Source organism: Mya arenaria, chromosome 6 (genome assembly GCF_026914265.1).
Source record: "Mya arenaria isolate MELC-2E11 chromosome 6, ASM2691426v1".
Taxonomy (NCBI): domain Eukaryota; kingdom Metazoa; phylum Mollusca; class Bivalvia; order Myida; family Myidae; genus Mya; species Mya arenaria.
Window position 1 is genome coordinate 31,071,861 of NC_069127.1, and position 15,606 is coordinate 31,087,466.

The window sequence follows — 15,606 nt, forward strand, 5'->3', positions numbered from 1 at the left end:
ACTGCGCATGCACAAAGTCCGATTTCCGCTTCCTCCTGTCAATTGTCAAAGCATTGGAAAGCGAGAGGATAAAAATAAATTCACAAATAGTCTTTTAATCACAAATCAAACTGCATATATTTAAGGTAACAAGAAATTTTTTGTCTAAAATATATTCTCGTTTTGAGTGGCTGTTCTTTTGTTAATATAAACTGTGCAAAGACGTTCATTTACCGGCAAATACCGCCGGTTCGTACCCAAATTCTTTCATACCCGGTGCATATTCCAAAATAATAATTTACATTAAGCACAATATGCCGTTGTAACAATTTATGTTATGGGTTTTTTTTGCCATTTTTGCATATATCAACTTTGTGGTCAATTTTGGTCATGGTTTAGTCATCCTAAAATTAGTGTTTTAGCTAAAGCGGAATGGAAGGGCGGCCCGCCCTGCCCTTTTTTGACCCTGACCCGTTGCCGCTTTTTACACGCCCTGTCATATTTTTCCCGCCCCCTTGCGCCCTTCTGGCCATTCAGATCGTTGTTTATCACAAAGTTACGCCCTAAAAGTATTTCATTGGTCAATGTCGCCGTTTCCTAATCTGTCACAGATCAGTGCGTGCTAAGGCACATGACCGTCATCACCGCGGGTCGGATTAACGGTAATTCACGCTTGTAATCACGGTGCTAATTGCTGTTCATTATTACACATTATACCTTGTCTGAGAAGTTGTACCTCTAAATATCGATCTTTGATGCCGATGTTGTTACAGTTTTAATTAATTTAGCCATTAATAATCGGTAATCCCCTAATCACATAATTGTGTCGTCTATCATCTAATTATCGAAACATCCCATGTTAACCAATCAGAGAAGACACTGGTCAAATGATTAAAAGTTTGTTAAATTGTATAAAAAAAAACGAATAATTGATGAAAAATGTTGTCAAGCATTAGTAAACAATTGATACTTGCAGTGAAAATACAAGGCACACTTTTTAGAACACTGTTTCGTTTGAAGCAGACGATCATTGAAAAACAGACGGTGGCGCTAAGAAAATCAAATACTAGTACTCAAAACTTCATGACCAATATTTGATAGTTTTTGTGTTGCATGTTCATAATGAAAATTTGTTTTGTAATCTCAAAACTTTTTAATTTGCTTTATATAGCGTTTAATTACAGTATTTTCCTCATTTGAACGATGTTTAAAAGTGGAAGATTCGGCTAATCACCGCCATTTTGTCATAACATTTTTCGGAGTTTATTTCTCGATTTTCTAGTTCTATGATTAAGTGTAAGTGAGTTTGTCGTGAAGGATAGAGATTTTAAATGTCATTTTGTTTTAAAATGTCAGCATATTGAAATTTATTTAACCATAGACAAGTAAACAACAGCAAAGCTGAATGTGACATTCGTACCCTATCCTGATCGTACCAAAACAAGATTCGCCCCCTGCACTTAAATGATTTTAACAGCTTATATATAAGGCCATTCTGATTGTTTCAAATGGTATTTTTTTTTAATGTCTTTGTTTTTATCTTAGACGCTTTTTGGAGGTAAATTATACATTGCAAAAGTACACTTTTGATAGGCCAAAAAAGAACACTTTTTTAACATTCCATCTACTAAAAGCAATCAAAGTAAATGTGAATTTAAAGTTTTGTGGCATGGCACAATATTTATCTAAGGTTATACGATAAGTATCTCTTCTCCTTAAAGTCTCCCCACTTCTCCCTAATTTGACTGGTGGGAGAAGTGACTTCTCCCCAAAAAATCAGCCTTGCGAACGTGAGAGCCCTCGACAGGTGACAACAACCCGAGATGTTAAAGAAAGTGTCTGAAGTGAAAATGAACAAAAAAGAAGAATTAAGAGTATTCTGAAGGGATATTACTACAATGTGTGCATGAACATGCATGTACTTTGATAAGGTGCATGGTCCTTTGACAACAATACAAAGGTAATACTGTGCGCATTGTTTTCCCATTTAAGAAAGCACCATGCCCCTATTTTGGCCCACCCTACCCTTTTTTGGCCCACCCTGCCCTTTTTTGGCTGCCCTTTTTTGGCCCACCCTACCCTTTTTTGGCCCACCCTGCCATTTTTAATTCCTGGCTAAAACACTATAAAATGCCGTCCATGCTTCTTTCTTTGAAGATGTTTAATAGACCAGGCTAAATATTAAAAAAAGAAGCCTGGATGGAATGACTAGGTCATGGGTAATGCACCGGCCAATTGTAACCACGGCCACCCCAGGTGTGGGGAATAGCGGGGACTTTGACTTTCAGTTCAGCCAATCCCAGTAGTCTAAAATAATAGACGTGTTATACAGGATTCTTCCAATCCCTAACGTCTAAACAGGAATGTGCCAAATTGGGGGTGTTTTAAAAATATTGAAATTGTTGAAAGTGAAGTATTTTATGGTTGAAATTGATCATAAAGAGTTAAATTCATATTTTACCATGTAAGTGAAATGTTATTTTGCACAAAACAAGCATTTAATGCATTAAAACAAGTTGTTTACCTTTCCAATAAAACGAAAGTTGACTGACACAGATAACAATTATGCGAAGGGGAACAACTCGATACAATCGTAATAACTCTGCCTCCTCTGACAAAGCTTCGAGATAGACCTCGTTATACAATTGTAACAACTCAGCCATGGCCGAAATGATCCGAGCGATTTAAAACTGTGCCCTGAAGCCTTGCAGGTGCCCTTCATGTATACATCGTTATGTTTTGACAGAATGAAATGAAGAAAAGCCGTCAAACTCATAATTATAAGTTGGATATTTTTTTTTTTTTTTGTACGGAACTAATATAAAATAACATTATCTGGTAATATTTCTTGTTTTTATGATATTTTATAGACGCTATATGCTTTAACCCGGAATCCTGATCGGAACAACTACCCACTTTTGATACTAAACAATTTGTACGTGAAGGATTTGCCATATCAAAAATAAAAATAAAAATCCGTCAACGTACAATTATTTGGACTACCAATCCCAGGTAAAATCTCTGTCCTACAGTGACAAACTGCTGGTAAAATCCCTGCCAAATACCCCCACACCCCAGGGACATCCTAGGTAGACCTATTATATTTACAAATGGCCCAAATACAAAACCACCGCATTCACTTGGCACTGCGGGACCACCTGGAAGGTGAAAACAGGAGCCGTGATTACAATTGACTGGTGCATAAGTTCAGACATCTTATGCCCAAACAAATGATGTTACCGTTTTATGTTAGGGGTTTAAAATCTGCACTCTCACAGATTGACCATATTTTATTTTATTTTTGTCTTGGAATGAGCCAATTTTCTCGAGATTGTCTGGAAACCAGTGATATAAAACTGCTGACAAAAAATCAGAAAGCAGTTTTTCATATTAACGTTCGAAAATTGATGTTAAATAGCTAAAAGCATTACTAATGCTTTAAGAAAAATGAGTTTATCAATATTAAACATCTATTTTCGACCAAACTCTGCTTATTGTTAAATGTAGAATTTGAGCAAGCCCGAAAAGCATTTTACCTGTGCATTGCTGGGCTTGTGCTAATTTCAATCCATGACCTTGGTTTCTTTGCTTTCAGGCATTTTCACTCCTAAACTGTACATTGGTTATTTCAGACTTTTGAAGGATGGCTATCCTGGGGGCCCAGCTGGTGTTCAGCCTGATTGTATTCAGCTTCCTACAGAAACTTTCCTGTTTCTACTCCTTTGGCCGCTGGCTCCTTGCAGGTACTGTCATGTTGTTGTTTTTTGGGGGTTTTCGTTTCAACTTCCGTTGTTTCATTTTGTTTTTAAAGGCAAATATCCCTGTTGTTACCAGAAATTTGAGCAGTGTCATTGATAAGTTGAATTTGACCAATCACTGATACACATATTTGAGGCCTCATGGTTGATTTATTGGTCTTATTGCCAATGTCTTTTTAACTATTGGAAGTTAATCAAAAAAAGGATTTTACCAGGACCTCACCAAATCTGCTGCAGTTATAATAATGGAACTTGTGCATCTAACAATGAAAACTATGTAATATCATACACTGCTTTCATTTGATTAAGATTTAAAAATGATTAGGACATTGTTTTCAAAAAGAAAAAAGTTGAGGTGTTGTCATGGCCTTGGTGTTGTTGTCAGTTTGCGAAAACTTAAAACCTTCAGTTGAAACAGTTAACAATGTTCAAAAGAAACATTTTTGAAAAATAAATTGCTGGAGACAATATGTATATTGCACTCGAAAGCTCATAACTCTAGTTTGAGTATATAATGAATTATGCTTTTTATGCTTGAATTTTGCACTGAAAAACAATTCCTCAGCACTTTTATAAAAAAAAATCACTGTTAAAATGCTTCCTATCTCATGAAGATCTATCTGTATTTAGGTCGCCTTCTTCGATACCTTCACCCGTCCGATGAAGAACTCCGCAAGACTGCAGGATTGCCAGCCCCAGGAGCTGGGAAAGGGAAAGGACGACGCAATGATGCAAAGAAAGGATCAGTCAGCAGAGACAGTGAGGAGACTTTTACCATTCCTCGCAGTACCCCCATAGAATTGGATACGGCGAAGGTTGAAGCCATTGATCTCATACATTTACACTACTATGGCGATTACTTGTGGATAGTGGATTTTGCCATCAGCGCTGTGGTGGTGTATATTTTGACTGAAATTTACTATGTGTATGCTAATGTGAACGAAACGAATATCAGTATTCTGTGGTGCTTGTTGGCCATTGGCTTTTGTGTACGGGTTCTGATAGGCATGACTGCAGCTTATTTCAAGGCCGAGGATGGCGGAGAAAGGATCCTTATTGTGACATTTGGGTTTTTCTGCCTTGTGCTGTGTATGGGTATACTGGTCGTAGATGACACAGTTTTGGAGTTTGGACTGGAACAAGGTTACAGAAATTTCTCAGAGGCTGCAACAGACTTATTGAAGGGACAAGGTATTGAATCAGCCGGGCCCGTACACTTCCTGACTTTTAAGATTATACTGGCATTTTTGTGTTCAATTATTGGAGCGCTATTGACTTTTCCTGGCCTCAGGGTCGCAAAGCTTTACCTTGATGCCTTGAAATATAGCAAAGAAAATCCTTTCAAACAGGTTCTTCTTCATATAAACTTCGCTCTTCCGTACATCGTTCTACTTTTATGGGTGCGACCCCTCAGCAGAGATATTCTCTGTGGACTTAACTGGAGAGTTACTACTAGAGTAATGACTGAGTCAGTATTTGACAATTTCAGAATATTCATGTTCGTAATTCTATGCATAATCAGAATACTTCTCTTGCCTATTCATGTGCAGTCCCACTTAAATATGGCCTATGACAAAGTTCAGAGCATACGCAAAGAGAGTGGCAGGATTAGTAATGTAGACCTTAAGAAAATGATTGCTCGAGTGTTTTACTTCATAATAGTTGTGACTGTGCAATATCTCACACCTGTCATTATCCTACTATTCATGGCATTCATGTACAAGACTCTAGGACAGTTCTCCTGGTCAGGAACGTTAGGAGAAACCGCAGAAACCTTTGTGATGTCATTCAAAAGAACAACTGTCCCGCTCAACACAACAGCATCTCAGACTCAGTCAAACGCCACGCAGACAATTGTGGACAGGATGGGGGAGATTTCACACACGATTGGACATCTGCGTGCAGTGTTTACGCCTGTGTTCTACCGAGGCCTGCTCTCATTCCTCACCTGGTGGACGTGCGCCGCCTGGACCCTCGCCATGACCTTCGGCCTCTACTACCACTCTAGAGTTGAAAGCTGATCCTGCACTTTGTGTGTTAGAGTCGAGTGCTAAAAGTTTGAGGGGTTGTTAATATTTGTGATTTATGGAGCAGTTTGAACACAAATTTTATACTTAGCCAGGACTTTTTCAGCAAAAAATGCAAATAGGTCTGGCCATTTCATTTTAGGAAATTTGAATGTGTTAATGCTTCAGATTGAGAAAATTTTAAGCTTATTTATTAAAATTGATTTAAGATTGACAAACACTTAGAAACAAACACACATGTTATAACAAATAGTACAAATTTGTATGATTATTCCATGATTTCTTTGATTTTTTTTAAATCGGAAAACCTATACTTTTTTCACTTGGGAAGTAATCGTATTTCAGCCACTGCTAAATCTTAAGTTCATAAAGCCCTTCTAACTTATTATTTACTGCATGGCATTTAAAAACATTGCAAAATTGACTAAAATAAACAAATTCTCAAAATAACTCACAAAATTAAAACATTGTCTTGAAGCTACAATATTTGGTTAGTTTAGAGCTTACTGGTAACTCTTGTCAACTCTTGTCAAATTTGCAGGATTTCAAATCAGGAATCTCATACAAGTTCTTTGTACTTGGATTATATTTTGTCAGAACTGTAATTTTGTTTATTTCATATGTTTATTAAAGATAGATTATTGAATTTAATACAATAAAACTATTTGTTTGTATAAATGTACAATTGTCTTGTAATAATAACCAAATTCTCAACAGTACACAATGAGAGTGAGTGCTGCACTTGGCTGGAGATCTCGGCAGCCTTGCATTGTGTTTGAAACCACATATTTGTACATCTAGTCGAATTTATGTTTTTACATGATGGGTGTAAGACTGTGTGTTAATGGTTTCCCGATCCCCGCAACACCAATTGCACATTTGGTGACAATTTCCTCTTAAGGCAGGCATTAACAATTCCATCAGGTACATAATGATTACTGCAGCTATTTGTGAATGTTGTTTTTACTCATATATATTCTTTGTACAACTATGTTTACATACAGTATACATTAATATGATAATAAGAACTAGTTTGACATGATTCTGGATTTCAAACACGGTCAACTCAGTTACTATTTTTTTGTTAGATGGATTTCAACAGGCAAACTCCTTTTATATATCAGTAGTATTACAGTGGTGCTTAATGAATCTTTAACCGTCCGATGGTCAGTGAGGATGACCGAGTGGTTGGGGTCAAACGTCCCATTTCGAACAGAGTGTCCCAGGCTCCTTCTGAGCTTAGTGTCAGTGATAATTTGTTTAATTACGCAGGAATGATCAATGATTGCTGATTTTAAAACTGTAATTTTATATTTGTCGTCATAGAAAGCTCTTAATAGCGGAATATTATAGTGCTTATATACATTTCAGTGCTCCAGCTAGCCCGTTTTTCAATGGCGCAGTGCCCGTGCCCCTTTTCTTACCGCCCTGCCCCCTTTTTGAGTAGTGCCCTTTTCACAAATGCTCTATTAGCGCCAAATATCCCGTTAGTGCCCTTTTTACTATTGAAATCATTATAAAAGATTGACAGCCCTTAATCCGCTGTCATAATTGAGACAAATTACGTAATATTTATGATAATAGTGTTCCCGCTAGGTGTCACCATGCCCCCATTGATTGCTTAAAATATGCCGTACTGCCCTTTCATCTTCCCATGCGCCTTGACCAAGTCATATGACAGCTAATTGGGTATTTGTGTAGTGAGCAGACGAACTTTGTATCCATAATCGGTCATCTACTAATCCGATAATTAGGAAGAGCCAAATAGGGAAACATCGGCAGGAGTTGTCAAGCACAATTAAATCTTTTAAAATAATTGTTTATTGTATTGTACTGATGAGACTGGCCATTTTAAACATGTTGATTTGAAGCAGACGGTCACTGCCGATATGTAAACATAAGAAAGGTGGCGCTAACACAATCAAATACATCACTTTTTCAGTAAAAATTTTGAAAGTTTATTTGTTAAATATATTCATGATGAAAATGTATTTGTCACCCATAAAAATATGTTGATTCCTTATGTGGCGTTTACCTATCATGTCTACGATCATGTCAAAATTCGCCGAAACCGCCATTTTGTCAGAACGATTTTCCGAGTTATTTTATCAATGTTCTATGTTTTATAAGTTATTTTTTTTAAGCAAGGGCAGTGATTTTTACTGTCATTTTATTCTAACACATCAGCATATTAAACATAATTTTACCAAAGACATTTAAATAACAGCCAGGCTGAATGTAACATTCGTACCCAATCCCTATCGTACCAAACTAAGATTCTTCCCCTACATTTTTTGTGCATTTATTTATTTGATTGCTTCAAATGTTTAACTGTCTTTGTTTTCTTCTTCATTTTACATGATATTTAGGAAAAATATGTGACATCGCACTAAAGAAGACTTCAGAAAAGTACAATCATACTAACACAGACAAAAAGACAAATTTTAATTTTGATATTCAAACACACCCTTCTAAATTTTGAGAGAAAAACAATCCATTTTGTTGAGTCTGAAAATCATGTAAAATTATTTAAATTGAGTATGAAAACAAAACAAATTATATGGGGAGACCTCCAAAACCCCCCTTGTGACAGGGGTGGACCCCTCTCACAACCACCCCCGATCGCCCCTGTACGACTCACATAGCTTGCCCTTTTCAAAACTCCACCCTGCCCTTTTCAAATCCTGGCTGGAGCACTGTCATTTTACCTGTTAATCAACGCAACATTAAGAAAAAATTTATTAGTCTTGTTAGTCATAGTTTAGAGGTGCAATTATCTTTGTCTGTTATATATGAAATTTCCATTCTTTTAGATATGAGTTGTCATTCTTTTTAACACGTGACATAAGTCGCAAAAATAGTTTGTTTTTTGTTTTTCGAAAAATCAATGTCAACTTTTATTACACTAGTGTAATTATGTAAGAAAATGTGTATGGTTGTATTACACTCAAAACAAGTAACATTATGTGATTCATATGGATATATCTCAGATTTACATAAAGTGTATAACATTTAAAGGTACTCTCATGTTTTGGTAAAATGCACTTTTTTGGTATGACAAAATAAACTATGGCAAATCATTCGGGGTGTTAATACTAAGGTACCAAAAGCTGGAACCCTTTAGCAAATGTTGCTATTTTCTAAAATATCATCTTTGAAGACCACAATTTTCATGAGCGTTAACAACGCTAATAATCACTTAATTACAGCTCTCTTGTTGCGCGATTGGTTGATTGACATTGTCACGTGATGTTATCAATGTATTGTTGTATTTTACCAGTGTGGGATTGCACTCCACCAAAACTAAAATACTTTTTTGTACTTTTAATTGTATTTTTTTCTGCATTTTGATATCATAGAGTAAAATAATGATAAAATAAGTGTTTTCAGATGTATTACTGGGAAAACTAATTGTTCGTCCCAAAACATGAGCAAGTACCTTTAATTTGTGTTCATACATTGTACCATAAAGATGTTTAATAACATAATTGTGTCCCTTTTTTGCATGAAATGTTTGTTCATTTTCAATTTTTTCATTGTCCGTTTTATACCAGATGAACCATCGTTCCTATGCATGCAGTTATAACATTCATGTGTATTTGTATTGCCCTGATTTGATTGAACTGTTTATAATTATTGTATACAAAATATTCGGAAAGTTGTGTTTGTAAAAATGAAGTGAAAATAAAGAAAAATAAACCATTTAAGTTGGGGTTTTCCTTTTTTTCGTAACTGGATATATTATTAATGCTCTTTGGATGACTTTTAAATGGAATTCGTTTATGACTAGAAGAATAGACAAGTTATAGTTTATGAGTACAAGACTTGTGTTGCATTGACCTTGTCTGTAGCAACTACATGAAGATGTAGAGTTATTCCCCCTTTGATATGCAATTTATTACATACAATTTTAATGTTGACCACTTTGTGACACAATAAACTTTTAAGTGAAAGTGTCAAGCATGATCAGTACCGATAATAAGGTAAAATATTTTTCTGTGACAAACTAGTATTTATAATAGTCTTAATACAGTCATATATTCGTGTAACCGTTTTATGATTCAAACTTCGATACTTTCGCAACTTTTTGTCTAAATTACTTCAATAATATTATAAAGGAATCATCAGCCATTATAGGGGCTAGACACCAGATGGTCCCAAAATCGGCAAATACATTAATTCCACAATAGAAGCCTAGAATTGTCAATACATGTACAACCTAATACGAGGCATGTTTAAGGATAAGAATAGAAACTATATTCAAATACGACCCCTGTAACATAATTCTGTGGCAGAACAGTTGTCTAGTGGTAACACACATGACTTTTCATACAGGGGTAGCTGGTTCAATTCGCCGCTGCACCACTAAAAAAGGTACTTATCGCCTTCCAGGAGGGACGTTTAATCGGGAGGTTACAGTGCTATACACTGGTGCACATTAAAGAACCAGGGTAGCTATAACCAGGGTGACATTCTGTCTGTACCCGATGCTACAAAAATCACTAACAATCTTATCCGAGCAGTTACCAAATGGGCTTTGCCTGTCAGTGAGAGTGTAAATAAATTTACACACCACCACCCTGTATCTGTAGGCACATCCATGGTGTAGTGAAGATAACAATTCAACTTCATGGAAATAAACTTGTGTATTTATTAATACTGATAATAAACAAATAAGTTAAAACAAAACATTAAATGCTTCATAGAAGTTAAACAATTACATACAGAACACTAGCACTTCGAAAAGAGACATTGTACCAACAAACTTATACATTTATGTATTCAATTTTTTTAAAGCGATTACTCAAACATCACACCAGGGTAGGATGTCAGTAGGCTGGTCCGCTTTTGACAGTTTACAAAGGGGAGGGGGCATAACTCATCAAGAACTCTAGTCACATACTGCAATACATGCATATTTTAGGTCAACATATGTACCAAGTTTCGTATTATATCTGGAATAGTTTACAAGCCACAGGGATACTAACAGATGGAAAAAAACACAGTCCTAAAAATCTTTGTTGATATCAATTAAGCAACTATAAATTAATTGTTAGATTTTCATCCCCTGACATGACCAGCCAAACAACTACAACACTTCTTTTCTGACTTCTGATTTACTGTTTTTACAACTTTTTTATTTTTTGTCTTGGAAAGAGCAATTTTTTGCGTAAGTATCTGCAAACCAATGATAAAAGATTGCTGACAAAAGATCAGAGCGCAGATTTGCATATTTCCGTTTGAAAATTAATGTTTTATGGCTCCAACTGTTACTAACGGTTTAAGAAAAATGCATAAAACATGAACATTTTAACTAAAATATAAAGATCAGCGATCTAATTTTTTGTCAGTAGTCTTATATAACTCGTTTCCATGGATTTTCGCAAAAATGGTCTCGTTCCATGACAAAAAATAAAAAAAGTTGTCAAAACGTTCAATCCGTGAGAGTGCAGCTTTAAGATTACTTTACTTTCATACTATCAATAATGGACAGGCTTCTATATCATACAATGCACAATGATTTGAATACAATATATGTATTCATGGCCATTACAGATTATTAAGCATGTACTTTATGAAGCAGATGTACAGGAATAAAGGTAGAATAATAAAAAGGAGGCATTTTTGTTAGGAGACAAAAATATCTGAACACACAATTATGGTATTATTGAAGAGAAAGAATTAGAATAGCTAGCTATATAATCACAGAAATACTTCCAATTAATATTTAATTGTTTGAATTCGAAAAATTTATGGATGAACAATGATACCTAATGTGCAAATATAAAAAAGAAATGTGGTCTAGAGTTAATCGTATATGCTTCTTCATAATATTTTTCCATTGTTTTGGCAGTGCTTCATTTAAAGTTATGGAATGCACAATATGACTTTGTGTTGATGTTTGTTTCTAAGGATTGAATGTGTTAGTATTGCAGTAAACCTATGTATAAATGTATTTGTTGGTGCACAGTTGGTGATTATCTGCACTCTGACCAAAGTACTTCAAACACAGTTGAATTGCAATTCTAAAATATTATATGTTGATTATATAATTTACACTCCATATCCACAATTATTTCATGGGTTATTATAACTTAAACGCTTAAAAATAATGCTCAGCAGATATTAAATCATTTTAAAACTAGCTGTGTGCAAAGCAAATGCGTCAATGAAGTCACTTATTTTGTCACGTTAATTTTACCGCAATCAAATGTCATTTGACCAATCGAATCTAAGCATTATTTTTATTCAAAAGTACTCCAAAGATGTTAATTTATTCTGAATATGAATCAAATTAAAAGGAAATTTTAATCTCAGGAAGTATATAAGGAGACTCACAGTGTAATTATTAAAAACAATACTTCACTAACTATTCTTTTATCACATCATAATTGTAACTGTTAGCCTTCAAATTGAATCAAATAAACAAATATCTAATGCATTCATTCAACCCAAAAACTGAATTCTTCAAAAGTGTGAGCAAGTATACAAAATGGCAATCGAATAATGACAACTTTGGACTTTTCCTTAAAATGGCAGAATGTTCATATTTTACATTTGAACATTATTACTAACAATGCATTTGGCATTACATCTATTTCTGAATTTGTCCTTTAATATGATGCACAAGCTGGCAGTATTTGTTTAGGATGTGAACAATGATTAAAGTAACTGAAAACTTGTAAAAATGCAAGAAATTAATTCCGCTTAACTTACTTTTATATTTTATACTGTCCACCACATAGTACTATTGTCGGTTACACCAAACTAATTTTATAAAAAAAAGATGTTCATTATAAGCATGATGCAGGGGGTTAAATTTTAATATGTGCCCTGTGTGTGTCTAAATGAACATTTTTCAACAATATATCAATTTTCCTGTACATACAATTACATTTACTTCAAAAAGCAAATATTTATAGATGAGAAAACACCAAAATGCAGATTAAATGACTTCTACAGTCAATTACTCAAATTATGTAAAAAAACAACAGGTATACTGGTGACCATTAAAATGAGTTTGGCAAATGTGAGCACATTTAACAAAACATTGTTAGACATAACGTCAACCCAAGAAACAAAAAAAACGAGTAACTTATTACATATACTGACAAGAACAAACATATAAAAAAAACACCGAAAGAACATTGAATCATCGAAACATCAATGGACAACAATATTTGGTCTGCAGACCCATGGGGTGGGTACGGTATGCACGTATCGGAAACCGTGATATTATTGTCAAGGGTCCCTCAAGATCGGCTAGTGGGTGATTTTCTTCGAGACATGGTCTCAAACAGTGGAATGTAGGCAAGAAACTCTATCTTCGACAGCAGCCCGGGTTCGTTCTGAAATAGTTAGGTTAACAATACAATAGATGTGTATTTTACATAACAAACTTACAAAGTTTATAACGAGGAATACAGAATTGTACCATAATATTTACTGTTTACTTTCAGTAATGTGCATTGAGTAAAGTATGATTATTTTTGTACAAGAAATACTGTTTTTTAATTTCCTTGAAGCCAAACAACAATATTGTACTAGTATACTTTAAAAAACATTATTATGCTCATTAATAAAAGTTGTGTATCTGCCGTTGTTTCTATTTACTTTCCTTTTAATTTAATTTTATTACATGTTTGTACATTTGCCTAAAATTAGACAACACTGGGTTAAAATCTATTAACTTGGGAATCTAGTTTATAACCATGTTTGTTTCTCTTTCAATAAAACATAAAATGTTTACTATAGGCCACAACAAACAAATCATTTGATTGGCGTTTTATGACCTACTTATAAAAATACCCGCGACCAAAAAGTTCTCTGGTGGTCACCACTATTTTTTTCACTACAGAATCTTAAAATATAATCATCCCTGGCCTAGAAATATGGCTTGGGTAACTCCAACCAAACTGTTTATTATATGCAGCCTTATTTCTACCTAGCATTTTCTCATGCAGAGAACAAACTTAAAAACCTAAAACATCTATAACTTTGAAATCATGATAAGTACTGTCGAAACTTGCTTTGTCAAACTCTGTGATCTCAATGTTCCGGTTATATCAAACTTTTTTTTAATATTTTGGGTTCAGTTAGACATGTTTTGTTTTATACGGTATATCGAATTTTTGTTATCTCAAAAAAAATTCGGAGGTCCCATCGACTTCGACATAGCAAGTTTTGACTGTAGTATATACTTCTATTATTAGTGCTCAGACTAATGAATAAAAGGCTGACAGCCGTTGGGAAGTCAATGAAGTGTGTTATAACCTGCCAAACACAATACCAGAAAACAACACGAGACAACATATACCACAATAAAAACACGGTTTTTAAAGATGGACCACACTTTTTTATCTTGTGCTGTTGGACAACAAACATTAATAGTGAGGTTCATGAGTATAAAAAAACCCGCATTATTCTGATGCATCTAATTGTTCAACTCGTCATAATGAAAGCAACAGTGTTGAAGTTTGAACCGCATTGCTTAAATGTTCTTTTTTTTGTTCAGTCAAACAAGGGACAAAACCCAATATTTATTAAATACATAGTTGTGCCCCTTTCTACACATGTGTGTATTGTCTCTGGCAGCATGTGTACCTAGTTTACCTTGAATATCTTGAACGGGTTTTGAGTAATAAATAAGGTTATAGATTTTGTTTGAATTCGTAGCACGGGATTTTCTTCTTCGAAAAACAGACATGCTAAATCCGGTAATATTTATCAAGCACCATGTTAAATCTATCAATAAAGATATTATTACTATCACTGTAAAAAATAACTACTAAGGGTGACAAATTTCACATTGAATACCACAGTTGAAGAGTAAAACATTTAATGTTGTAAATCCTAATCGAGCAAAGTCAGGTAATATTGACTCAAGTTCTATCCATCTCCTAATGACCAAATGCCTGGATCAAGATGTATTCCCATTTTAAATACAAGCAACAAAGCTCTGGTGACTGAACATTTATGATTATGAATACGATTATGAATTCCCATCATTAATGTGTAACGATTGGTGAAGTGACCGTGAAAACAACACACTGGCTCTACAACATACCACTTCTCAGGTTCGATAAGTTTCGAAATATGGAATCAAAGCGACATATGGAATATATTCCAACTCATCTGCAGGCTATAATTCAAGGCAAAAAATAAAAACAATGAAATTTGTCATTTTGAAAGATATATATTTATATTTTAATAATTTGCTTCTGTAGATTTATGAAGATTTACTAGCGAAATAAAAATTAAATTTCATTGATTTAAATGGTGAAAATATAGATTTAAAATTAAGGCCCGCTTTTATATTGCAAATCAAATAAAATAAATAACGTAAGTTACTGTAAGATACAATTTGGCATGCTTTTCCAATAAGGACAATTATCTGTCATTTCTAAGCATATAATAAAAAAAAATGTTTACTTTAGATCGCAATAAATTTCACCTTGCGAGCAACAAAAGTAAAAATTTCAATTGTGGCTTATCCACAAATGGAACTTTTGATGCTCTGACTCCATGAAATATATCGCAATCATACTACACTGAAACAAATAATTATCCTCTATTTCATTCTTATTAGAAAATAAATATTATATTGTAAGATTTTTATAAATCTTGCAATCGAGTGAATGCTACTCGCAGCCGGTTTATCTCAAGTAACTAATTATTCAAATATATACCAATAGCTTAAAAGACGTCAATTTCTACAGCAGATGTTCTCATTGTTGCGAACATGCATACACAATATCTTGACAAGTTTTTCACATTTCAAACAAACACAACACTTGTAAAGACTCCAACATCTTGCACTTTTATTACCAGAAATCAAATAG

The 15,606-nt window shown here is 34.3% G+C and overlaps 2 protein-coding genes across 15 annotated transcripts in view; one reads left to right on the forward strand and one right to left on the reverse strand.

Moving 5' to 3' along the window:
• The first annotated feature begins 27 nt into the window (after positions 1-27).
• Positions 28-9,454, forward strand: LOC128236837 (transmembrane protein 161B-like). The gene is made up of 3 exons (XM_052951958.1): positions 28-125; positions 3,612-3,722; positions 4,368-9,454. The coding sequence occupies exons 2-3, from the start codon at positions 3,623-3,625 to the stop codon at positions 5,756-5,758; spliced, it is 1,491 nt and encodes a 496-aa protein (XP_052807918.1). The 5' UTR covers positions 28-125; positions 3,612-3,622; the 3' UTR covers positions 5,759-9,454.
• Positions 9,455-10,401: 947 nt separating this feature from the next.
• LOC128238598 (uncharacterized) overlaps positions 10,402-15,606 on the reverse strand; it is a 44,150-nt gene continuing 38,945 nt past the window's right edge. For all 14 annotated transcript variants that reach the window (XM_052954680.1, XM_052954684.1, XM_052954692.1 and 11 more), the window contains one exon: positions 10,402-13,113. In XM_052954680.1, the coding sequence (XP_052810640.1) occupies positions 13,018-13,113 (96 nt within the window). In that variant the 3' untranslated portion in view covers positions 10,402-13,017. The remainder of the gene's footprint in view (positions 13,114-15,606) is intronic.

What these genes read in the sequence shown, in the direction of transcription:
- LOC128236837 (XM_052951958.1), top strand. Translation starts at nt 3,623, where the DNA reads ATGGCTATCCTGGGGGCCCAGCTGGTGTTCAGCCTGATTGTATTCAGC. An exon ending in TGGCCGCTGGCTCCTTGCAG is followed by an intron (nt 3,723 to 4,367) that starts GTACTGTCATGT and finishes ATCTGTATTTAG; the next exon opens with GTCGCCTTCTTCGATACCTT.